The sequence below is a fragment of the Spermophilus citellus genome, assembly GCF_964194105.1.
Source record: "Spermophilus citellus genome assembly, chromosome: 2".
NCBI lineage: Eukaryota > Metazoa > Chordata > Mammalia > Rodentia > Sciuridae > Spermophilus > Spermophilus citellus.
In genome coordinates, this window is record NC_138183.1 from 241696956 (window position 1) to 241722131 (window position 25176).

Here is a 25176-nt window from a genome sequence, read left to right on the forward strand (position 1 = left end):
TGTTATGATAATAGTCCATGAAAACAAGTCCTCTCCTCTATACAGATTATGGTTGTGTTTTGCCTTTGTTGCTAGGACTCTTTAAGGGATAACACCAACCAATGGAGAAACTAAGTAAGAAAATTAAGGTGAACAGTTGCTTATCACTGAAATAACATTAGCCATCTTGACCATTTGCCAATATCCTAATTGGCAATATTTGCCAATATTGAGTTTGCACTGGAATCCCACATACTATGATGGTGAATAAAATGGGGAGAAGATAAGATTCATAGAAAGTAACTTGCTTGCACTGGAGTGAGCGTCCTGCTGGAAATGTTTTATTGTTGATTTATTTAGGTATCTGATTGACTGACTTCCATATTCTAAAATGTAATAAATGTATTCTTATGTGTGTCTTGTTTATTCCTGATTTCCAATTTGCATGAAATTTCCCTATAATCTACATGGATCAAATGATTTAAAAACCTATAATAGGAAAAACTATCTCCTTGTTAACAGCTCTGAAAACAGCAGAATCTTCACAGGAACAAAGAGAACTTCTGTGGAGAAGTGGGGAAATTATATAGAGTACCCATTTCATTTGAATTTACAGGGAGAGCATCATAGTTTATTAGAATTTAGGGGTAAGGTACCAAAGGAAAAGCAAAATGAGACACAATTTTTAACTCTATAAAAATCAAGTTGTGCAGGAAGAGAATGACAGAGTATTATTCATAATATGAATGACAAGCACTAGTATTAATCATGCTCATATTTATAGTATTAACTGGATTATTTGTCAGATATTACTAATGACATATCCATAGTGATTTTAGCAATAAATACTGACTTAAACTAAATTCCAATATGACTCTATCATAAAGATAAAAAAAAACAAGTGTGGTAGATATGAGGCAGGTATACAGGATTATTGCAAAAATGCTAATACTTCACCATTATTTTTAAAAATGCCAACAAATCAGCTGGGTTCAGTGGTACACACCTGTAATCCTAGCAGCTCAGAAGGCTGAGGCAGGATGATTGTAACTTCAAAGCTAGCCTCAGCAATTTAGCGATACTGTAAGCAATGTAGTGAGATCCTGTCTTTTAAAAAAAGAAAAAAAATGAGGCTAGAATGTTGCTTAGCAGTTCAGCACCCTGGTTTTAAACTCAGGTTTCAATAAATAAATAAATAAATAAATAAATAAATAAGTACATAACTAAAGGTGGGCTAATTCCCAAAGGAAATGACAAAAAGCTGTTATGTATATGGAATAAAGAATAGGATATAATTGAAACAGTAATTTTGATAAGCCATGTAATATGATTTGATATTTAAAACTATACACATGACTATTTACTATTTATTTTAAAGATATGTAATTTGAACTAAACACACACACATTTATGTAAAATCACAAAAAATACTAAAAGAAAGCAAAACATATCTCAAATGTAATTTTTTAGACCTCTAAGTTTTCATGATATACACTTTAATGTGCTACAATTTTATCTAAGTAGGATATTCTGTGCTGGTGTTAACCAGCAGCATTCTACATTTCCATTATGAGCTGAGAATTTCTTCTTGTCTTCTGACGGCTCAGCCACTGTCTTAAATTTTGCAGCTCACCATGAAGCAGAAGAAAAGACCATCTGTAGAGTGTGCTCACAAACACACACTCAAGTGAGAGGTGACACGTGAATTCTAATCTAAATCATTTTCCAGAAATAGCCACATGATCCTAGTTAATCCGTGGGGCTAGAGTCACAAAGCTGTCCTGTGCACAAAGGCAGAGAACTTGAAATAACTGGTGCAGGATGAATGGCAATTACAAGTAGGTAAAATGTGTAATCAAACTTTATTCCTTGTGTTTTTATTTTAGAAAAGAATTGAAGTTTGAAACACTGCAGTGTTCTCCATTCATGTATCATATATGTATATGTGTGTGTATGTATATACACACAATTATGCATACAATTTTTGCCATCAAACTTTGCCATCAATTCTGTCCTGTGACTTAAGAAAAGAAAAATCTAGAAAAATCTTTGAGAAAAAAAGAAATGTGAATTTTTCTTTAGGAAAATGTTTTTTCTCTTTGACAGCTCTTTGGCTAATGCTTCTTTCACCTCTTTATTTCTAAGGCTGTAAATCATGGGATTCAACATGGGGATTATTGTGGTGTAAAACACAGCCACCATTTTTCCCTGTTCTACAGACTCCTTGGAAGGGGGTCTGAGGTACATGAAAAAAAGTGTCACATAAAATATGATGACAGCTGTCAGATGGGAGCCACAGGTGGAGAAAGCTTTGTGCTTGCCTTCTGTGGAGCCAATTCTCAGGATAGCAGGGAAAATATAAAGGTAGGAAAAAATAATGATGAGCAGAGAAAAGGAAAGGTTGCACCCAGCCACAACACACATTGATGTTTCTTTGTTGTAGGTGTCTGAACAGGCCAGCTTAATCAGTGGGGGGTCAGCACAGTAGAAGTGATCGATTTCGTTGGGGCCACAGAAGCACAGCTGGTAGGTCCACATGGTCTCCATCAGGCCTGTGAGTGCTCCGTATACATAAGGCACCAGGACTAGGGCCAGGCACACATTCTTGGACATTTTGCTGCCATAAAGCAGAGGGTTGCAGATGGCCATGTACCGATCAAAGGCCATCACAGCCAGGATATAGATCTCAACGTGAACCAAGGCAATAAAAAAGTAGCATTGTACCAGACAAGCAGGATAGGAAATGGTTTTCTTCTCCGAAAGAAAAATTTCCAGCATCTTTGGCGTCACATTGGAAGAGAAGCACAGATCCACCAGGGATAAGTGACTCAGGAAGAAGTACATGGGCGTGTGGAGCCGGACATTGACCCGGATCAGTACAATCATGCCCAAGTTACCTGCCACTGTGACCACGTAAACGGCCAGAAACAGCACGAAGAAGAGAAGCTGCAATTCCAAGCGGCTGGTGAGTCCAAGGAGAATGAACTCAGTCACTGAGGTCAAGTTTCTTCTCGTCATTCCCTTCAGTGAGAAATGAGAACTTTAGATCAATACCAGAAGTTCTTTTAAAGAGTGCCAACGCCCCTGAGTCTTAGAACTTGCTTTGTTTTCCTTTTCTACATGTTTTAATTTTTCTATGATTTTGTTTTGTCTCAGGAGACACTAGAATGGGTGGTTTAATTAAAACAGAATGAAATTAAACATTCGTAAAAATCCTGGCTACTGGATACCAATCACATTGACTTCAGGTCTTTTTCCTCTTCTAATTAGTCTCTTATTTCTTTTTGTCTATTAATGTTCTTAGTGTGGAACTATTGTTCTTAACCATCTCTGTACTGTGTCTACCTTTCAGTTTTCAGATTTTTACCACTCAGTGTGAATAAACAAATGAATACACATCCCTTATCTCAGTGAATTTTCCAGATTACTTAAGTAGAAAGAGAAAATTCTACCAGAAGTTCTTTTTTCTTAATAACATTTATTTCCTCTATACCATGCCAAATTAAATTTCTTAAGTTCTTTTAATAAGGGTACCCAGTGATAAAGATAAATCTTAGTTCATTCCTTGTAAGATACCAAAAAAAAAAATCAACATGTCTTATTTTAGAATGACTACCTACTACCTTGAGGGGAAAACATGGAAGAAATAGAAACACTTGAAAAATCATACAATTACGTATATTAAAGAAAAGCTTTGGAATGTCTTCTAACATTCTCCCATTTAATTCAATAAACTTTAGAAATTTTTCTGAGTATCAGACCTGAATAAGGGAACAGAAAAACTTAGTTCTGCCTATTAGTCTATAGTCCTGAGAACTGAAATAGACTAGCAAAGCAAGGATCCACCAGGGTTTGACAGAATTGCAGCTGGAAGCTAGCTCTTCCCCAATAGCCATAATCAAGTTTGCTCCTCAGAGCCAAGCAGGTTCCTCTAGGACAGCGAGAGAGAGAGAGAGAGAGAGAGAGAGAGAGAGAGAGAGAGAGAGAGAGAGAGAGAGAGAGGGAAGGGAGAAAGGAAGGAAGAAAAGGAGGGAGGGAGGGAGGGAGGAAGGGAAAGGGAAAGAAAGCAAAGCAACAAAGAATAATAACAGCAGCAGCAATAAATAACAAAAATGGCAATAATTTCCTTTTTCTTTTCTTATTCTAAACTAGATTCGCTATAGTCAAAGGGAAGATTCTGGACAAGAGAAAGTGATGAGAGAGAATTTGCAAATTTTATCCACCCCTGTATGAGATAGGCTTGTCTATTTTCCCGGTTTCTGCTTCCCTGGATGTGATGGAGACATCGTGCCAAGCCATCCTGGATCATATGGCTGAAAACAAATTTTTACAAAGGGCAGAAAAACAAGATTGAGTAGGTTGGAGCTTGTAAACTCTTGGGGGAACTGAACTGACATACTAGCTCAGAATTTTGTATAAAGGAAAAATACATTTGTAACTTCTTTCAATGACTATTATTTCATTTTGGCCCACAAAAATTGAAACTCCTATCCAAACAACACGAACACCTTAGGATCAGCACTCAAGATTACTCAAAGGCTGACTGCCTCTAAAGTAATGATATGAAGTGATCATTATTACTTTGAATCTAATTAGTCCCTCAGTTATTATGCCCAAGTAGTATAGGATGCCTTAAATGTGTTATGATAATGCTTTAATAATCCTGAGGTCAGTCTCTTTTTAAATTGCCTGAAACTTTTCCATCCATTTCAGGATATTTAGAAATCCAGAATGTTCACAAATACACAGACACATACAATAGTGTAACTTTTTGGAAAACAGGGGAAAGATAGATATTAGTTGCAAGGAAATAAAATAATTGAAATTGAAACAATAGACCAGTATACTCCTTTCATTCTCCTCCTGCAGAAGATTTTTATCTGGCAATTTTATTACATTGAATCTCCATCTTCATAATACCTCTCTTGTTTCTCTTCCTCTCCAATTTCTTACCTCCACATTTCTCTCCTGAAACAACTCTAATAATTTTCTATTTTTTTTACCATATCATTCTAAGCCTTCCACATTTTAATCACTTCTAATCTCAAGTTCAGCTATAAGTCCATTTTAGCCTTATGTGCAGATTTATCTGTTTTCCAAACCTAAAAAGCTTTTCATATAATAGAAACTATCATCTTTACAAAGATGATAGACACACCTCTCTCCACTTCTCCCCCTCTCCCTCCCACTCCCTCTCCTTCTCTCCTTTATCTCCCTTCCCTCTCACTCTTCTTCTATCTACTTTGCCCTTGTACATATGTGAAAACTCTCCCGGATTTTATATATTATCTGTATACACACATATATATATATCAAACATGTAAATATATGTTCATATATGTACAAATGCATCCCCTTCCTTGGAAAGGTTCTGTTAAGCTATTTTGGTGCTGTCCATAGCCATGAAAATCATTTTGTCCTAAAACATTTTTAGCAACCTCAGCATTTACATTTATCTCAGAAAATCAATTCAAAGTTATTGGAAAGTTGACAGTTTTGACTTTAAAAAATACAACTATCATGCATATTATCTCTACATTTGTAGACAACTCACCTAACTTTTATGAACTGTAGTTTTTCTCACCGTAAACTCTTATTGCAGGGATTTTCTTTGACATTTAAAAGCTACAATGTAGGTGAAGATCTGACATCATGAGAAGTACATAAAGCCATCACAGGAAATTTCAATTTAATCTCAAGCACAAATTTTCAGATTCTGTGCATTGGTACCACAAAGATAAAAAACACTCCTCCTTTCTTTGCCGTCATCTAACTCTTTCTAAGCAAGCACTCATTACTATCAAGTAAGTGTTTAGAATCCACGTTTAAATAATGACACTTTGGCTAGTTATTAACAGTGCAAATAGCCCTCTACCTATAAAGATGTAGAGAAAGCCAAAAGGCCTTCAAGAATAAATGAGGGACATTTAATTGTATTTATAAGGCTGATTTCTTTTCCCTATTGCCATTCAAAATTTTTTTTTTTTTTCGAAATGAACTCATCAATTCCACCAATTAAAAGTTCCCTGAAGATAGCTCAGGGACGTTCACCATGGGAGTTAGGAATGACTTAAGCATCTCTTCTGTCTTCCCAACTCCCTTGATAATGAACTTAACTTATTGCTTGCTCTGCATTACTGAACACTGTTGTACCTCACTATCTCCAGTACTCAACAGTAAGGGCTGCACTGAAAAACAAAACAAAGAAAAATGTTACCCATTTCACTTGGTCCCCAGTATAACCTGAGCATTTCCCACCATGCAGTATCATTGGAGAGAGGCAACATTCATTTCAAATCAACAGTTGTGGGTATTTTAGATTTTTTTTTTCTAATTTTATGTTTTTTTGCTTTGTTTTGTTTTAAGAAAAATCCAAAAGAATATGAATGCAATAGAATAAATATAAAAAATACAAGGCAAAAAAAGATAATTTCTTTAATTCCTTATTTCTCTTGGCCAGGATCTACCTTGTATAGATATGAAAGTTCTTGTGGTAAGGTATTCTTAATATATCTGATTAATAAAGTAATTAATTTTCATAAACAATATATTCAGCATTTTTAAGACTAATTTTATTGGAAACATTAAAATCTGAATTTTTTTTTTTTTTTTTTTTTTTTTTTTTTTTTTTTTTTTTTTTTTTTTGCTATCTAGGGAGGACCTGAATGCCCCAGACTTAGGGTCAACACACGCTTGCTTGCTATTCATCTCTTCCTCCAGGATCTTTTTTTTTTATTTATTTTTTATTGGTTGTTCACAGCATTACAAAGCTCTTGACATATCATATTTCATACATTAGATTGAAGTGGGTTATGAACCCCCAATTTTACCCCAAATGCAGATTGCAGAATCACGTCGGTTACACATCCACAATTTTACATAATGCCCTATTAGAAATTGTTGTATTCTGCTACCTTTCCTATCCCCTACTATCCCCCCACCCTTCCCCTCCCATCTTCTCTCTCTACCCCATCTACTGTAATTCATTTCTCTCCTTGTTTATTTTCCCATTCCCCTCACAACCTCTTATATGTAATTTTGTATAGCAATGAGGGTCTCCCTTCATTTCCATGCAATTTCCCTTTTCTCTCCCTTTCCCTCCCATCTCATGTCTCTGTTTAATGTTAATCTTTTCTTTCTGCTCTTCCTCCCTGCTCTGTTCATAGTTGCTCTCATTATATCAAACAAGACATTTGGTATATGTTTTTAGGGATTGGCTAGCTTCACTAAGCATAATCTGCTCTGGTGCCATCCATTTCCCTGCAAATTCTATGATTTTTGTCATTTTTTATTGCTGCATAGTACTCCATTGTGTATAGATGCCACATTTTTTTTTTTATCCATTCATCTATTGAAGGGCATCTGGGTTGGTTCCATAGTCTAGCTATTGTGAATTGTGCTGCTATGAACATCGATGTGGCAGTATCCCCGTAGCACGCTCTTTTAAGGTCTTCAGGGAATAGTCCGAGAAGGGCAATAGCAGGGTCAAATGGTGGTTCCATTCCCATCTTTCCCAGGAATCTCCAAACTGCTTTCCAAATTGGCCGCACCAATTGGCAGTCCCACCAGCAATGTACAAGTGCACCCTTTTCTCCACATCCTTGCCAGCACTTGTTGTTGTTTGACTTCATAGTGGCTGCCAATCCCACTGGAGTGAGATGGTATCTTAGGGTGGTTTTGATTTGCATTTCTCTGACTGCTGGAGATGGTGAGCATTTTTTCATGTACTTGTTGATTGATTGTATATCCTCCTCTGAGAAGTGTCTGTTCAGGTCCTTGGCCCATTTGTTGATTGGGTTATTTGTTATCTTATTGTCTAATTTTTTGAGTTCTTTGTATACTCTGGATATTAGGGCTCTATCTGAAGTGTGTGGAGTAAAAATTTGTTCCCAGTATATAGGCTCCCTATTTACCTCTCTTATTGTTTCTCTTGCTGAGAAAAAACTTTTTAGTTTAAGTAAGTCCCATTTGTTGATTCTTGTTATTAACTCTTGTGCGATGGGTGTCCTATCAAGGAATTTGGAGCCCGACCCCACAATATGTAGATCGGAGCCAACTTTTTCTTCTATCAGACGCAGAGTCTCTGATTTGATATCAAGCTCCTTGATCCATTTTGAGTTAACTTTTGTGCATGGCAAGAGAAAGGGATTCAGTTTCATTTTGTTGCATATGGATTTCCAGTTTTCCCAACACCATTTGTTGAAGATGCTATCCTTCCTCCATTGCATGCTTTTAGCCCCTTTATCAAATATAAGATAGTTGTAACTAAGTGGATTAGTCTCTGTGTCCTCTATTCTATACCATTGGTCCACCCGCCTGTTTTGGTACCAGTACCATGCTGTTTTTGTCACTATTGCTCTGTAATATAGTTTGAAATCTGGTATCGCTATACCGCCTGATTCACACTTCCTGTTTAGAATTGCTTTTGCTATTCTGGGTCTTTTATTTTTCCATATGAATTTCATGATTGCTTTATCTATTTCTACAAGAAATGCAGTTGCGATTTTGATTGGCATTGCATTAAACCTATAGAGAACTTTTGGTAATATCGCCATTTTGATGATGTTAGTTCTGCCTATCCATGAACAGGGTATATTTTTCCATCTTCTAAGATCTTCTTCTACTTCTCTCTTTAGGGTTCTGTAGTTTTCATTGTATAAATCTTTCACCTCTTTTGTTAGGTTGATTCCCAAGTATTTTATTTTTTTTTTGAGGATATTGTGAATGGAGTGTTTTTCCTCATTTCCGTTTCAGAAGTTTTGTCACTGATATACAGAAATGCCTTTGATTTATGCATGTTGATTTTATATCCTGCCACTTTGCTGAATTCATTTATTAGTTCTAGTAGTTTCTTTGTAGACCCTTTTGGGTCTTCTAGGTATAGAATCATGTCATCTGCAAATAGTGATAATTTAAGTTCCTCTTTTCCTATTTTTATGCCTTTAATTTCTTTCGTCTGTCTAATTGCTCTGGCCAGTGTTTCGAGAACTATATTGAATAGAAGTGGTGATAGAGGGCATCCCTGTCTTGTTCCAGATTTTAGAGGGAATGCCTTCAACTTTTCTCCATTCAGAATGATGCTAGCCTGAGGCTTAGCATAGATAGCTTTTACAATGTCAAGGTAAGTTCCTGTTATCCCTAGTTTTTCTAATGTTTTGAACATAAAGGGATGCTGTACTTTGTTGAATGCTTTCTCTGCGTCTATCGAGATGATCATATGGTTCTTATCTTTAAGTCTATTGATGTGGTGAATAACATTTATTGATTTCCGTATATTGAACCATCCTTGCATCCCAGGGATGAATCCTACTTGATCATGGTGCACAATTTTTTTTGATGTGTTTTTGTATTCGATCCGCCAGAATTTTATTGAGGATTTTTGCATCTAGGTTCATTAGAGATATTGGTCTGTAGTTTTCTTTCTTTGAGGTGTCTTTGTCTGGTTTCGGAATCAGGGTGATGTTGGCCTCATAGAATGAATTTGGAAGAGCTCCCTCTTTTTCTATTTCCTGAAATAACTTGAAAAGTATTGGTATTAATTCTTCTTTAAAGGTTTTGTAAAACTCCGCTGTATACCCATCCGGTCCTGGGCTTTTCTTGGTTGGTAGTCTTTTGACGGCTTCTTCAATTTCATCCATTGATATTGGTCTGTTCAAATTGTGTGTATCCTCCTGACTCAGTCTGGGCAAATCATATGACTTAAGAAATTTATCAATGTCTTCACTATCTTCTATTTTATTGGAATATAGGTTTTCACAATAATTTCTAATTGTCTTCTGTATTTCTGTAGCATCTGTTGTGATATTGCCTTTTTCATCCCGTATGTTAGTAATTTGAGTTCTCTCTCTTCTTCTCTTCATTAGCATGGCTAAAGGTCTGTCAATCTTCTTTATTTTTTTGAAGAACCAACTTTTAGTTTTGTTAATTTTTTCAATAGTTTCTTTTGTTTCAATTTCATTGATTTTCGCTCTGATTTTAATTATTTCTTGCCTTCTGCTACATTTGCTGTTGTTTTGCTCTTCCTTTTCTAGGGCTTTGAGATGAAGTGTGAGCTCATTTATTTGTTGGTTTTTTCTTTTTTTGAGGAATGACCACCAGGTGATGAATTTTCCTCTTAAAACTGCTTTCATTGTGTCCCATAGATTCCGATATGTTGTGTCTGTATTTTCATTTATCTCTAAGAATTTTTTGATTTCCTCCTTTATGTCTTCTGTAACCCATTGATCATTCAGTAACATATTGTTCATTTTCCATGTGATGTAGGATTTTTCCTTCCTTCTTTTATCATTGATTTCCAGTTGCTTTCCATTATGATCAGATAAAATGCAAGGTATTATCTCCACCCCTTTATATTTACTGAGGGTTGCCCTATGGCATAATATATGGTCTATTTTTGAGAAGGATCCATGTGCTGCTGAGAAAAAAGTATATCCACTTGATGATGATTGATATATTCTATATATGTCAGTTAAGTCTAGGTTATTGATTGTGATATTGAGTTCTATAGTTTCTTTATTCGACTTTTGTTTGGAGGATCTGTCCAATGGTGAGAGAGGTGTGTTGAAGTCACCCATAATTATTGTGTTGTGGTCTATTTGATTCTTGAACTTGAGGAGAATTTGTTTTATGAATGTCGCAGCACCATTATTTGGTGCATAAATATTGATAATTGTTATGTCTTGTTGGTGAATGGTTCCTTTTAACAGTATATAATATCCTTCTTTATCCCTTTTGATTAACTTAGTCTTGAAGTCGATTTTATTCGATATGAGGATGGCCACCCCTGCTTGCTTACGAGGACCGTGTGTGTGGTATATTTTTTCCCATCCTTTCACTTTCAGCCTGTGTATGTCTTTTCCAATCAGATGTGTCTCCTGGAGGCAGCATATTGTTGGATTTGTTTTTTTAATCCATGATACCAGCCTATGTCACTTTATTGGAGAGTTTAAGCCATTAACATTCAGAGTTACTATTGATATATGGTTTGTACTTCCATCCATGTTTGATTATTTATCCTTTTTTTAAAATATTTAGTTTGTTTCTCCATGATTATCTTTCCCCTCACCCTCTGTCTTTACCGAGGCACTTCCTACTGATGGTTTTGGTTATTGTTTTTCATTTCTTCCTCGTGTAGTGTTTTGCTCAAAATGCTTTGCAATGCTGGTTTTCTGGCTGCAAATTCTTTTAACTTTTGTTTATCATGAAAGATTTTTATTTCGTTGTCATACCTGAAGCTTAATTTTGCTGGATACAGAATTCTTGGTTGGCATCCATTGTCTTTCAGTGTTTGAAATACATTGTTCCATGACCTTCTTGCTTTCAGTGTCTGTGATGAAAAATCCGTTGTTAACCTTATTGGTTTACCCCTGAATGTAATCTGTCTCCTTTCTCTTGTAGCTTTTAATATTTTCTCTTTGTTCTGTATATTGGCTATCTTCATAACAATGTGTCTTGGCGTTGGTCTACTGTGATTTTGTGTGCTTGGTGTCCTGTATGCATCTTCAATTTGTATATCTGTTTCCTTTTTTATTTCTGGAAAGTTTTCTGTAATTATTTCATTCAGCAGGTTACTCATTCCCTTGGTTTGAATCTCTGTACCTTCTTCTATCCCGATGACTCGTAAGTTTGGTTTTTTTATGTTATCCCATAACTCTTGGATGTTTTTCTCGTGATTTTTTACCAGCCTTTCTGAGTTGGCTAGACTCTTTTCAAGATGATATATTTTGTCTTCATTATCCTACGTTCTGGCTTCTACTTGCTCCACTCTGTTAGTGATACTCTCAATTGAGTTTTTAATTTGGTTTATCATTTCCTTCATTTCTAGAATTATTGTTTGATTATTTTTTATAATCTCTATCTCCTGATAGAGATGCTTAACTTCTTCTTTTATCTGTTTATGTAATTCATTCTCAATGTGTTCTTTCGCTGCTTGAATTTGCTGTCTTGTATCCTCTTTAAGGTTCCATTCCATCTGTCTAAGGTGTTCCTTGAGTTCTTTATATGACCATTTTTCTGATGACTCTTGGTCCTCCTGAATATTTAGGCTGTCCTGCATTGTTTGTACTCCTTTTCTTCCTTGCTTTTTGAAGCTGCTCATGTTACTTCTTGTTCTGTTTGACTGATGAATTACTGTTTACTCCTATAAATTTGTTAGATGCATGGGAGGAAAGGTATAGAAGGGAAGGGAAGAAGTCACTAAAGAGAATGAGAGTAAGCAGGTAGAATTCAAGGAAGGGGGGATAAGATAATTGAAAAGAAATGAAAAGACAAAAGAAGAAAAAAATAGGAAATAAAAAAAGAAAAAAATTTTTTTAAAATAATAAAAAAATTAAAATTAAAATTAGAAGAAAACAAAATTTAAAAAATTGTAAGAAAAATTTAAAAAAAACAACAAGAAAGAAAAATGAAAATGAAAGAAAAACCCAAATCAAAAAAAAAAAAAAGAGAAAAGAAAAAAAGAAAAAAAAAACTAATAAATGCAGTCTTAGAGTTTGATTAACTTCTCTTCCAGTAGGTGGCGCTGTGCCCACCAGGCCAAGTTTCTCCTGTCAATACACGGGAACCAATCACTGTGCAGCAGCTCCTCCCAGACTGGGCGAGTCTCCAATCCTGAGTGTCTAGGGCCTCCTCTTGTGTCTAGTCACTTCCCACTTTTCCTCTAACCAGGCCCCTCTCACGGGTGCTGCTCACCACAATACTGGCTACACACCAGGTCTGCTGCTCCCGGGAGCTCTGTTTTCATGAACGACTGGGCACACTCTTCCAGTTTGCCATTCCCTCAGACCCTAAGTTTGTAGAGCTTGGGGCTGAGAATCCTCAGCGAATTTTACTTGCCCTCTGGTAGCCACGCCTCCGGTAGCTGGTGCAAGAGACCTCAGCTGTCAGCACTGGTGGGAGCGGTAGTTCCGCGCCGCGGGTCCCGCGCCACTTCTGATTCCCTCGGACTGGCTATCGTGCTCACGGGAGAGCTGGGAGGGGCCCTTACGGGAGAGTTGGGAGGGGCCCTTGAATAAATATATATATTTTTTTTAATATTTTATTTTATTGTTGGTTGTTCAAAACATTACATAGTTCTTAATATACCATATTTATTCAAGTGGGTTATAAAAATGGGAGTTCATAACCCACTTGAATAAATATTTTAAAGCCTTCTATATTGATGGACTTGAGTCTTATTGAAGATAATCAATTTTTTTTCCAAATTTGAAAAAGATAATAAGTGAACTGGCTGAGAAAAGAAAACAGATATGACTACAAATCTATCTTTAATCACTAAGTTGTCTTTCCTTGATGTTAATTTATCAGATTTTATGATTAAATATTCACTAAAATAAATAAGAAATGCTTATGCTTTCCAGGCACATGAAAGCAATTTATGATACATTCATCACAGCATATAGCAGGAGAGAGAAGCAAGAAAACCAAAGTGGTTTTTGTTCCACTGAGTAATTCTGTTCTTGTAGTCTATTCCATTAATTTCAAGCAAATCTCTTCATCTTTAAAATATGAATGTGTACTATAGTTGATCCTAAGTTGTTTCTAATTCAAAACCAAACCCATATCTAGTGACTGTATGCAGGAGATTGGGAGATAACAACATGTGATTTTACCCTGAGAGCTTAGTGAAACTCTACTCAGGGATAGCAGAGAGCTAGAAATCTTGGATAGGAATAAAAAATGGCCTGGGAAGGAGATTTACCTCAGTTGTGTTCTTTCCTGGGAGAATTATCCTGAAAGTCTTAATGAGAATTTTTTTTTCCTATGTGCATACAAAACATTTTAGAAAATACTTCAACTGTCTCTTTTACCCTATTTTCACAAGTCAGAAAACCAATGTGGAGATTCTGCGGGCTGTTAAGAATGTCTGTTCTAATTCTGCATTACAAAGTTGGGGGCGGGATGGGTTCACCCTAAGATGGCTGTAAACTGAAACTCCACTGGTCACCTGCCTTCCATAAGCTCTAAACTAGAGGACTATGGTGATATTTAGGTCTCCTGGAATTAGGGCTAGTTGAGATCCAGTACCCAAATCCCCCCCTCTCAAATTTCATCATTTCCTTTTCCCAATACATGTTAACCCAGTAAAAGGATCTTAGGTCTCTGTGGAAACCTCCACTTCATTCAAAAGGTTTGCGTCAGTGAATTGATTTAACTCTGGAAACTGATTAAAGGGAAGAGAATCATTTTTTTTTTTTAAGATTCAAGTTATTCCTTTATTCAACAGACCTAAAAGTTTTCTGCCCTCACAAATTAAGTAAGAATTTGGGACTCTCTTGTGTTTCTTTTCTGGGAACACCATGGCTAAACATCCAACACCATTGGTCTGAATAGTTCAGAGCATCATGATTTCAGCTTTGACTGTTTCCCATTACAGTCACCACACCCAGAGTGCCTTTGGATATTCCCTGCTGTCACTTTGCCCCTTGCCACATCCTATTGCTTTGCTATTATTACACTGATGTTTTCTAATTAAATGACTTTTTTTTCTCATTCTAAGAAGATCAATCATGGAACACTTAAAGGATGCTGGGACTCCACACACGAGTTTACATCTGAAAGCATTGGTGAAGAATTTGTATTTTGAACTCTCCCAGTATCAATAAGCAGGTCATAAATAGCAATTCCATTCTAGCATTCCAATCTCACTAAGACCTAAAATCCCTTTTTGATAATAAATCAAAGGACATCAGGCATTTACAATTCATGCACAATGGGTCATTTTTCACCCACATTTTAGTCAACCAATCCAAAAAAGTTGCAATGTTATAGTTTGGAGCTAAAAAACTGTTCCTGCATTAGGCAATATAAGAATGTGTAGAGGTGAAATGGCCAGTTTATGAAAGATACAAGTTTAATCAGTGGATTAATTGATTTGATGGGTTGATAATTTGAAAGAACTTCTAGGTGGTAATTCTAGGCAAGCAAAGCATGCTGGGAGGGTAGGTCAAAAAGAGCACAGTCTGAAATATATCTTCTCCCTCTCTCCTCTCCATTTTCTGGGCTGCCTTGAATTGAAGAACTTACCTCCACCATGCCTTTCCACCATGATGATTTGCCTCCCCTTGGACCCAGAACAATACAGTGAATCAACAATGGGCTTAACTTCTGAAACTACAGGCCAAAATGATTTTTTTCTTCCTCTATGTTGTTATTTTCAGCAGTTTGACTCACAAAATAGAAAATACTTACAACCTTTCCTAAATCTCCAAGCTGCAACATTAAATTCACCTTCGATGCTTAGAGGGCCTACATCAATAAATTCATTCTGATCCTACTTTTTGTTCCTTCCATAATCCCACATCCTTAAGATCCATTTTCATATATGTTCTATAGGTTTATACTTTTGTATAAATTATATAAATTGGAAAACACATGTAGTTCTTCGGGGTATAACACACCTCCTCATGTGTCACACTGTGAACCTCATCTTCAGGGGCTTTCTATGACCTGAGTCTAGTTACAGATTCAGAAACATAAAGGAGTGGCAAAGTGGGTCTTGATGCTGATCATCATTTTCTTATTTGGCAAGAGACTGCTCTTTCCTCAGAAAAGGCATTACACAATAATCCTTTGCATACAAAGGTAGAAATACCAAAATCACAATGGTGAGAGAAACTGCGACTATTGGGTTGGGGATACCGCTGCCACTGATGGTAGATGGGTAATTGCCACTGGAGCTGAGAAGAAGGCTTCTGTTGGAGATGGTGACATCAATTCTATTGGGAATGGGGTAGCTGCTATCATCAGGGGTAGAACCCTTCTTCTACTGGCAAAAAAAAAACCTCATTGGAATTTAGAATCTGAAAGTTCCCAGCTTATCAAGTTCTTTCTAAAATTTATTCCCATCCTAATTGGTAAGATCCTACTCAGTATTTATCAGTAAATATGGAAATGGAGGCACTCCTTCACGGAACACATAAAAACTCTTAGGTTTGACCTGAGCTCAAAGTATTGAGCTCATCTTATTCTATCTCCACATTGTGAAGTGAAATCTGGAGTAAAAACTCAATGTTATTGTATTCTTTTTTTCCCCCAAAAGTGTTCAAAATCATGATGTACAGAGCAGCTTACCTCCTTGCACTTTAGTGGTTGGATAGAAGAATTGATTAGAAGTTTAGAAGTGGTTGATTAGAAGAATCCAAACCAGACAGTTTGTGCAAACAGTACAATGGCACAAACTATTTAGGAAATTAATTTTTAAAATTTTATTCCTCTAGAACTACTCCCTTTATTCCAAAATCATTGGCATTATTTGAGAGATAAAGAACCAATAAGAGAGATACAGAACCAATAAGAGCAATGGACATGTATATATGTATTATATGCATGTATTTCATATATATACAGATATGTATATATGTATATGTATAAATGTAAACATACATATATACATGTGTATACATATACATGTACATATACACATGTATATATATATGAAATACATGCATATAATACATATATATATTCATATATACACAAAAACTAATATATATATTTGTATGCATGTGTGTGCATGCGTGTTTATATATATGTTCTATATGTATGTGGAATTGGCTTATGCCAAGAAATTCAATGATTTTCCATCTAAAAACTGGACAATAATGAAAGCCCATGGCATGGTTCAGTCTGAGTCTGAAGACCTGGGACTTAGGACAACTGACTGTGTAAATCCTGATGCAATCTTAAGATCTAAGAGCCAGAATAAACAACTTCTGAAGATAGAACATGGTTGCTTCAGATCAAACAGAATGAAAAACTTGCCGTTCCTTTGTCTTTTTGTTCCCGGCAGTCCCTCAACAGACCAGATTAGGCCAACACACATGATGAGAAAGAGCTTCTTCAAGTCTACCAACTAATCTTACAGTTTCCTCCAGAAAAATATTCATAGACACCACAAAATAATATTTTGCCAATCATCTAAGAAACCATTAGCCCAGTGAAGTTCACACATAAAATTAACTCTCTCTCTCTCATTATTTTTTCCAGAATTGCATTCTTCCTTTCTTTTATTTGATGGTTCAGAGGAAGAGTCACAAACCTATACAGCAGATAGTATTTTAGTTTACTACTGATTCCTTCCATGAGATGCTATTACCACAACATAGTTATAAGATAGAATTAAAAAAAAAAACAGGAAAAAAAGAGAAAGATTTTGCTAATTTACAAAATAGAAAGATTCCAAATTTGTTGGTAAAATGTAAATTTGGGAGTTGTATACACTCCTAAGGAATATTTTTGAGGTCCAACATGTTTTATAGTAAAATAATTTTTTTTTTTAAATCTGAGTAGCAGCAACCTGCAAAAACACAACAAAGGCCTCTGATATTGCTGAAGAAGGAGGCTATGATGCTAAACAAGTCTATGTGAAACCACACATACTGGCAACGGCAGCCACGTACATGTGGAGGACTCTGGACTCGGTGTTGTAACTGCATGGAAGGCAGATGACCATGCGAATATGATTGCCACAGATGCCCACAGGAACAAAACACCAAGTCAACAGCAATGCAATCATGTTATAGTGTTGACATAAACCGACTATGAAAAATAACTTCTCAAATAAAAAACTAATCAGAATTTGTGGTGTTGACCGATGGGTGAGGAGACAGACTGACGATGTGGTCTCCAAATGTGTGCCCAAGTCTTCCACAATGAGAGTGCATAATGCAAAAAATAAGACCAAGAAGGCGGGGTGCAACTCTGGACAAGTGGTCAACCTCAAGAAGCTAAATTCCTTCTCTCGAGTCTGGTTTATTCTTAACATTTCCAGATGAATTCTTCTGTTGAAAGGAAATAAAAGCAGACTGATTATATATGAATTATGCACATTTAATTTATTCGTTTGAGATTATCCCTCAATGTTTCATATGTTTTACAGAAACATACCATCACCTTATAAAGGTGATATTAATATCTCGATTTTAAGGTATCTTTGCATTTATCATTGTTTTAGGTAGCACAAACTATGTAAACTAAGCAAAGAAAGGAATTACTCCCAAAGCAGCTTTTCTGACCTTGTGGCATTTACACTGTCATAGAGGACACAGACATCCATTATATCTGAGGAAAGATAGCTGCAATAAAGGAAAATGTAGAAGGAATAAAAGAGGTGAAATAAAATTTTAGTAATGGTAACTAAGAAGCTAACTTTTACTGAGTAAATACTGTGCTGTCTCAAGTGCTTTTTAAGTATCAATTCATAGATTCTTCTACGTTGCATCCCTAAGAGAAAATGATGTTTGTTTCCAAGAGAAAGAAATTGAGGGAGAGAGAAGTTGAGTAATGTGTCAACTATGTTTGATTCCATGCTTTTGTCTATTAATTTAATAGAAAAATGATGGATTCAAGACCTGACCACAAACTCACTTTATTGAACAAGTTGAATTTGTCGACACATTATAAAGAAAGATGTTTCCTTGTAGTAGATCATGTTATTTAGTGTGCATGTAAGTATCAAATCTGATCAAGAATGCTTTTGACAAAGCCAGCTTTAGCAACAGCAGGGTGCTAGGCAACTTGGTGAGACCTCATCTCTAAATGGAAATACAAAATAGGGCTGGGGATGTGGCTCAGTGATTGCGTGAGTTCAATCCCAGATGCAAAAAAAAAAAAGATTAAAATTTATAAAGAACACTTTTGAAAGACAGAAAATGATTGTAGTATTCATTTCGTGACTTTATCCCTATATGAAGAATAGTTGGGAAAAGAATATTATGAAAATAGGGGAGAAAGCACAATACACACACTTGTAATTCTAGCTACTCCACACTGGGGCAGGAGGACCACCTGGCCACAACTTTAGTTAGAACCTATCTCAAAATAAAATATAGGAAGAGCTGCAAATGTAGGTCATTGGTTCAATTCTGAGTATAGTAAGAATTTTAAAAGGCAATATGGGTATAAACTTTAATGTTAGATTTGAACTTGCTCAGACCTAAGTGATTTTAGGTTTATAATGAAATTATGAGTCTTTAGTTCCTCATCTTTAAAATACAGTTTACAACACTGACCCCATGATATTTACAGGCAGAGTAAACAAAACAACATATGTTAAAACAATGCTTAACCTTTGGTAAAATTTATTACTCTTTCTCTTTTTTGTGTGCATGTGAGTGTTTTATTATTGAGATATATATGATACATATATGTGCATTTTACAGAATTCTAACAGATGTTTGATATATATATATATATATATATATATATATATATATATATATATCAATAAAAAATATCTGATGTAAGAAATGTCAGGATTGTAAAATTGCAAATCTATAAGACAATTTTAATACATATGTATATTTTTACTAAAGAAACAATAAAGTATGACACTTTTAATAAAGTAGGGGGAAATATAAAATATCTTCTGACAATTATTTCTTAGGAAGTACAGTAAATTTTCTCTATTTTCTTCTATATTTTTTATCATATTTCCCAATTTTCTCAATAAATTAAGTATCCAGTAGATGAGCATATACTTATTCTATGTCCTACACACTATAAGATGGACTATAAAATAGATGGTATTAACAGGCCGACAGTGTGATTCCAGCCAGCCTGTCAATTCATGAGGTCACTTAGTGTAATTCTTCATTTATCTTAAACTTGTGTGTATCTGGGCGTCTTTATGAGTTTCAGATTGCTAAAGTCATCCCTAAATGACAATGATTTATGGTCACTTGTATTTCTGAATTTACTGTTGACTTATGACTAATAATATAGTTCCTTGAACTCTTTTGTTGGTCCATGCAAAGACGCTGTTCTTAAATCTCTAAAAATGGGGGCACAAAGCTGATTTTGACAATGAAGATTTGTTTATTATTTTACATGAAATCATCATTGTACTTTTATTTGGTTCCAAGTTAAAGATAGAAGCATAAAGACTGAAATTGGAAAAAATAAATTGGAATAATAAAGGGGGTGGGTTTGCAAAACTAAATATGTGTGTGTAGTGAGGTAGTAATACATCCAAGTGTATGTTGCAGTAGAATTCCACAAATTATTAATTAAATATACCAACTGAAAAATGGTTCTTTGTTTAATATGTACATTTTATAGAATTTGTGGGCAATTCAAGTTTCCATATGAAGACATTTGTATAACAACATCTAGTTACAATAATTGTATGGAGTAAAATAGAATGAATGAATTGGAAAATGTTACCTGGTGGAAGTACTGAGCAGAAATCCACTCTAAGATACAAAGAAAACTGAGAAAAAATATTTATATTTGAGACGTCAACCATTTACAGTCTGTGGCTTTTCCTTTTTCATTGAAAGACAGGTGCACAGATATGAACACAAACTGGTTCTAACAGATGTTTTTCCAGGTTTGAAGTAACCTGTGTAGCAGCTGGGTGGGCTGGGGAGAGTGCATAAAGGACATATATATCTGTGTGTTGCACAATCACTGAACTTTTATTCACTCAGACTCAATTGCTTTTTCTTCGGGTGCATCAGTACTTTTGCATTCTTATATTAGACCATATAACAGATTGTATTGATTGCTCTTTGTACTTTCACAACCCCTACATAATTGTACCATTCTGAAGCTCCTGAAAAACTCCTTGATACAGGAAGCAATGTGTGGCTTACAGAGGTACTTTAAAATTTTGTCAACTTTGCTGATAATAAGTGACTTCACATTTACTAGGATTTGACATCTTTTAAAAAATCAACTTGTTATTGTTTCATTTAGCATTTAAATACTTGCAAACAAGTCAACATGTTTCACTCTAAAATTAGATCTGTAAATAAGCAATGGTAGAAAAGAACAACTATAAGTAAAATTTAAACTGTAACAAATAACAGATTTCAGATCCATCCAGAAAAATGATTAATAAAAGAGAGATGATGGAAGGCATGAGAATTCTTGGCCCCAGAAATGTCACTGATAAGCTCTACAGATGTCACAATTGTTTGAGGACAGTCCTATGCCCTTGTAAGAGCCAAAGAAGTTAATATCTAAAAAGTAGCTGTCTTGAAAATAATTCCAGTATTCTGTTGTGGAAGAAAGAAGAAAGTGTCTTATTGAAAGTTATTCTCCCAAGTGAGAGAAATAAGTTGATTTCAGAATGGACATGAAGGGTTAGTATAAAATGTTTCCCCTGAGGTGAAACAGAGTAGTTCTTCTCTGCAGATGTGGGGACAATTCTTTGAAACACAGGATTGAATCCCTATGCAGTAAGTATTATAGAATGATAAGCCACTAAAAGTCAGCTCATGAGAGTCAATGTGTTTTACCCATTTTGTGTAAAACTTTACACATAATCATACATTTCTTTGTAGATACATAAAAAAAAATTTTCTGGAAGCCAGTCACGGTGGTGCATGCCTGTAATCCCAGTGGCTCAGGAGGCTGAGACAGGAGGATCAAAATAGCCAGCCTCAGCAATTTAGCGAGACCCTGTCTCAAAATAAAAAATCAAAAGGGCTGGAGATGTGTCTCAGTGTGTAAGCACCTCTGGGTTCAATCCCTGGTACAATTTTTTTTTTTCTGAAAACTTAAGAAATTGTTAATAGTAGTAAATCTGGAAGTAAAACTGGAAGATCAGGGTGGGGGAAAGAAATGTTTTACTCTAGACATCTTTCTATAAAATATATGATTTTTAAATATAATGTATAAAATTGTAGATACAAAAGTATACAAAAGAAGAATATTCATTTTCCATATCTAAATGCACACCTCCTCCCTGTTCACACAAACATTGCCCTTATATGTCATGGAAACGATAAGTCTTTTGTGTTTTGCTGATAGATTATATATTTTCATTATGGCAATAAAATGAGCTTTACTATAAATTCTATTAAATTTGGATACAGTTCTTACAAATAGATCTCTGATTTATGGAAAGAAAGATACTTGGTGACTTTATTTAGAGAGCACATTTCTTCTGATGAGTTTCCGAAAAGCTTGTTTCACATCCTTGTTTCTCAGACTATAAATGATGGGATTCAACATAGGGCTGACAAAAGTGTAGAAAACAGCAATGATTTTGGACTGTTCGACTGACTTGTCCGTGGGAGGTCTAACATACATGCAGAACAGGGTCCCATAAAACACAGTCACTGCCACCAGGTGGGACCCACAGGTAGAAAAGGCTTTGCGCCTGCCTTCGGCAGAACGCATCTTCAGAATGGCCATGAGAATGAAGATGTAGGAGATGAGGATAATGAGGAGGGAGTTGGAGAGATTAAACCCTGCTACCACAAACATGGATGTTTCCTTAATGAATGTGTCAGAGCAGGAGAGCCGGATGAGGGGGGGATCTGCGCAATAGAAGTGGTTAATGATATTGGAGCCACAGAAGGTCAGGCGGTAAGTCCACATGGTTTCCATCAGGCCACTAAGGAACCCATAGATATAGGGACCAGCAATCAGGCGAGCACAGACTCCTTTGGACATCTTGCTGCTGTAAAGCAAAGGGTTACAGATGGCCATGTACCTGTCATAGGCCATCACAGCTAGCATATAATATTCAGTAATCACCATGGCAATGAAAAAATAGCACTGCACTAAGCAGGCAGCATAGGAAATGGTTTTCTTCTCCGATAAAAAGTTCACCAACATCTTGGGAGTCACATTAGTGGAATAGCACAAGTCCAAACAGGACAAACTGGCGAGAAAGTAGTACATGGGAGTGTGTAGGTGGGAGTCCACTTTGATCAACACCACCATCCCAAGGTTGCCCCCAACAGTGATCAGGTAGATCGCCAGGAATAGCACAAAGAGGATGGGCTGAAGCTCTGGGCGATCCGTCAATCCCAAGAGAATGAATTCTGTCACCAAGGTAGAATTTCCTCTGACCATTTTCTTAGATACCAACATGTTCACTTGGGTGAATTGAAATGAATGAAGGTGGTGAATAAGATGTCTCTCGGAGGTTTAGGTTCTTCTACTTATTCTCCCGTTCTTCTACTCTTCCTCTCTCATGAACCCTCAAACTATTATTGGAGAGAGTCTGAGAACATAGGGGACGATTATCGTAAGAAGGTCTTGGGCTCAAATAGCTGAGTATACATCGTGCAGATGATCCCTACAGTGTCTCCTGAGCCACCAATGTGTATGTGAATGGGAGATTTATGAGTTAAAGTTTGTGCAATATCAGACTGAACCTCCAGCTTCCCTTTATAAAACCATGGGGATCTAAAATTTGTGCTTGATGCTGCTTCTGTACAATTTGTGTAGAAAATATATATATATATTTTTTTTTTGCTGTCATCAACAGTGTGTGCATATTTAGAAGCTTCACTTTTGAGAATTTAATTCTCTATGATCTATATAAGCCCAGAATTAGAGCTTCTTGAAGGAAATTCTCTGGAATAAGTTTTAGTGCTAAATTTGTTAGACTTAGGAGCACAACTTTCATATGGAAATATACCAAGGTAAGATTCCAAATTTTAAAATAACAAAAGCCTATTTGAATAACAAAGGAATAAAATTTTAGTTACATGAGTTTGCATGAATACGGCATGACGAAACATAGAAAAAGGGCAAAGAAGACACCAAAAATTAAAGCATAGTTTCATTTGCTCATCTATTTTCCTTTTTTTCTGATGTATCCCAGAAAACATGTAAGGGTATTTGAAGTATAGCAAAACTTGGGGGCTGGGGATATAGCTCAGTTGGTAGAGTGCTTGCCTCACATTCACAAACCCCTGTGTTCCAGCCCAGAACCACCAAAAAAAAAAAAAAAAAAAAAAAAAAAAAAAAAAACTTGACCAATTTATGCTGCTAATACAATATAAATTTAACTGTGAACTTTGCCAAAAGCATGTACAAATGATTCAACCGTCTTCACTGTACTACCATAATGTCCAGAATTATAAAATAAAAACTAATGAAGAAAGAATTATTCTTAGTACAGAATTTTCAGGTGATACTAGTTACAGTGAATTTACATATTCATGTAATATTACCAATTCAAATAATGAAATAACATCAGTTATAATTTAAAAATTTGAAAATTATTGTCCTGGGATTTTAGATAATATATTTTCATTCTCTATTCCCAAAGTTATCCCTTTTTATTTCATAAGAGGTAAGGGATCAAAACCTAGTTGCCTATGATAGCCATCGACACAATATGAGGTAATGAAGGGAACCAGAGTGTGGTTCCAGTATAAAGAGGCTCCAAATATGTAATATAATCTCTGCTATGTGGTAACACATGGCCCCTGTTATAAGATCTTAACATATTTTAAGTATCAGAATTCATTAAATTCATGTAAACTCTACAAAAAATAGCACTGGCAATTAAATTTAGTTTTAAACCTATCTTTAACAAGGGCAGAGAACAGAAGTATGTAGGCATGATCTTCTGTGATTACAAACAACAATTTCATGCAATACCAATGTCACCAGCTCTGTACTTCCACTGTGTAAACTATTCCTCGAAAGACAGTCACATACATACATGAATGTGATTTAGTTATTTTGACTCTGGTGCTCTCAGAATGCTGCATAATCTTATCATTAGATGAGATAAACTTGTACAGAAGCAGCATCAAACACAGTCTCAAACATGCAAGCTGTTTCCCTGAGAAAATAAAGAAAACCCATAACAGTGCTTGTCTTTGAAGAGCGGCTTGGTGTCTTCATGGTAGGGTAGATGAAAATTATAGTGAAATATGCTTAGTTCAATAAGAAAGAATTTGAACTAATAATCATATTAGTTCAGTACATCTTGGGCAATGTATTGAGAAATTAGGTTAGATGTTAAAGAACAATAACCTTTAACTGCAACTTAAAGAAAAACGTGGGAATGGTTTTTGGACAAGAGTGGGCAAATATTTCTGTAGTATAAACAGCACATACAGAGACTTTTCTCAGGAGACACTTAAGATAAATCAGAGATATTTCACATGGAAACAAGGTGAGTTTTCAACTGTTACAAATAAGAAATTTAAGAAGCAGTACATAGCCAAACAAACTTAAAGCACCCCTCACTGTTTACTGTACGCAGTGTGCCCTGTGGTTAGAAAGATTGCTTATTCATTCAATGTTTATGTAAGCAACAGCCAAATTGATCTGTCATGACTCTTACCATTCTCTAATTCCTATGCTAATACAGAATAAGTCATTAAAATATGAGAGAAATTGACAAGTCAGTTTTGTAGGAGCCAGACCATTTTGTTCTTTGTAGAAATAGCATATAGAAAAATAATTAAACCACAGTGGGGAAGAGCAGTAGAGATC

The 25176-nt window shown here is 35.6% G+C and overlaps 1 protein-coding gene across 1 annotated transcript in view; it reads right to left on the reverse strand.

The window, feature by feature from the left end:
- LOC308641870 (uncharacterized protein) overlaps window positions 1-22788 on the reverse strand; it is a gene marked incomplete at both ends in the record, with an annotated part of 29742 nt that extends 6954 nt beyond the window's left edge. Inside the window, 3 exons of the mRNA XM_081280453.1 lie at window positions 2110-3000; window positions 15572-15742; window positions 21865-22788. Coding sequence (XP_081136579.1) covers window positions 2110-3000; window positions 15572-15742; window positions 21865-22788 — 1986 coding nt within the window. The remainder of the gene's footprint in view (window positions 1-2109; window positions 3001-15571; window positions 15743-21864) is intronic.
- Between the last annotated feature and the right edge of the window lie 2388 nt (window positions 22789-25176).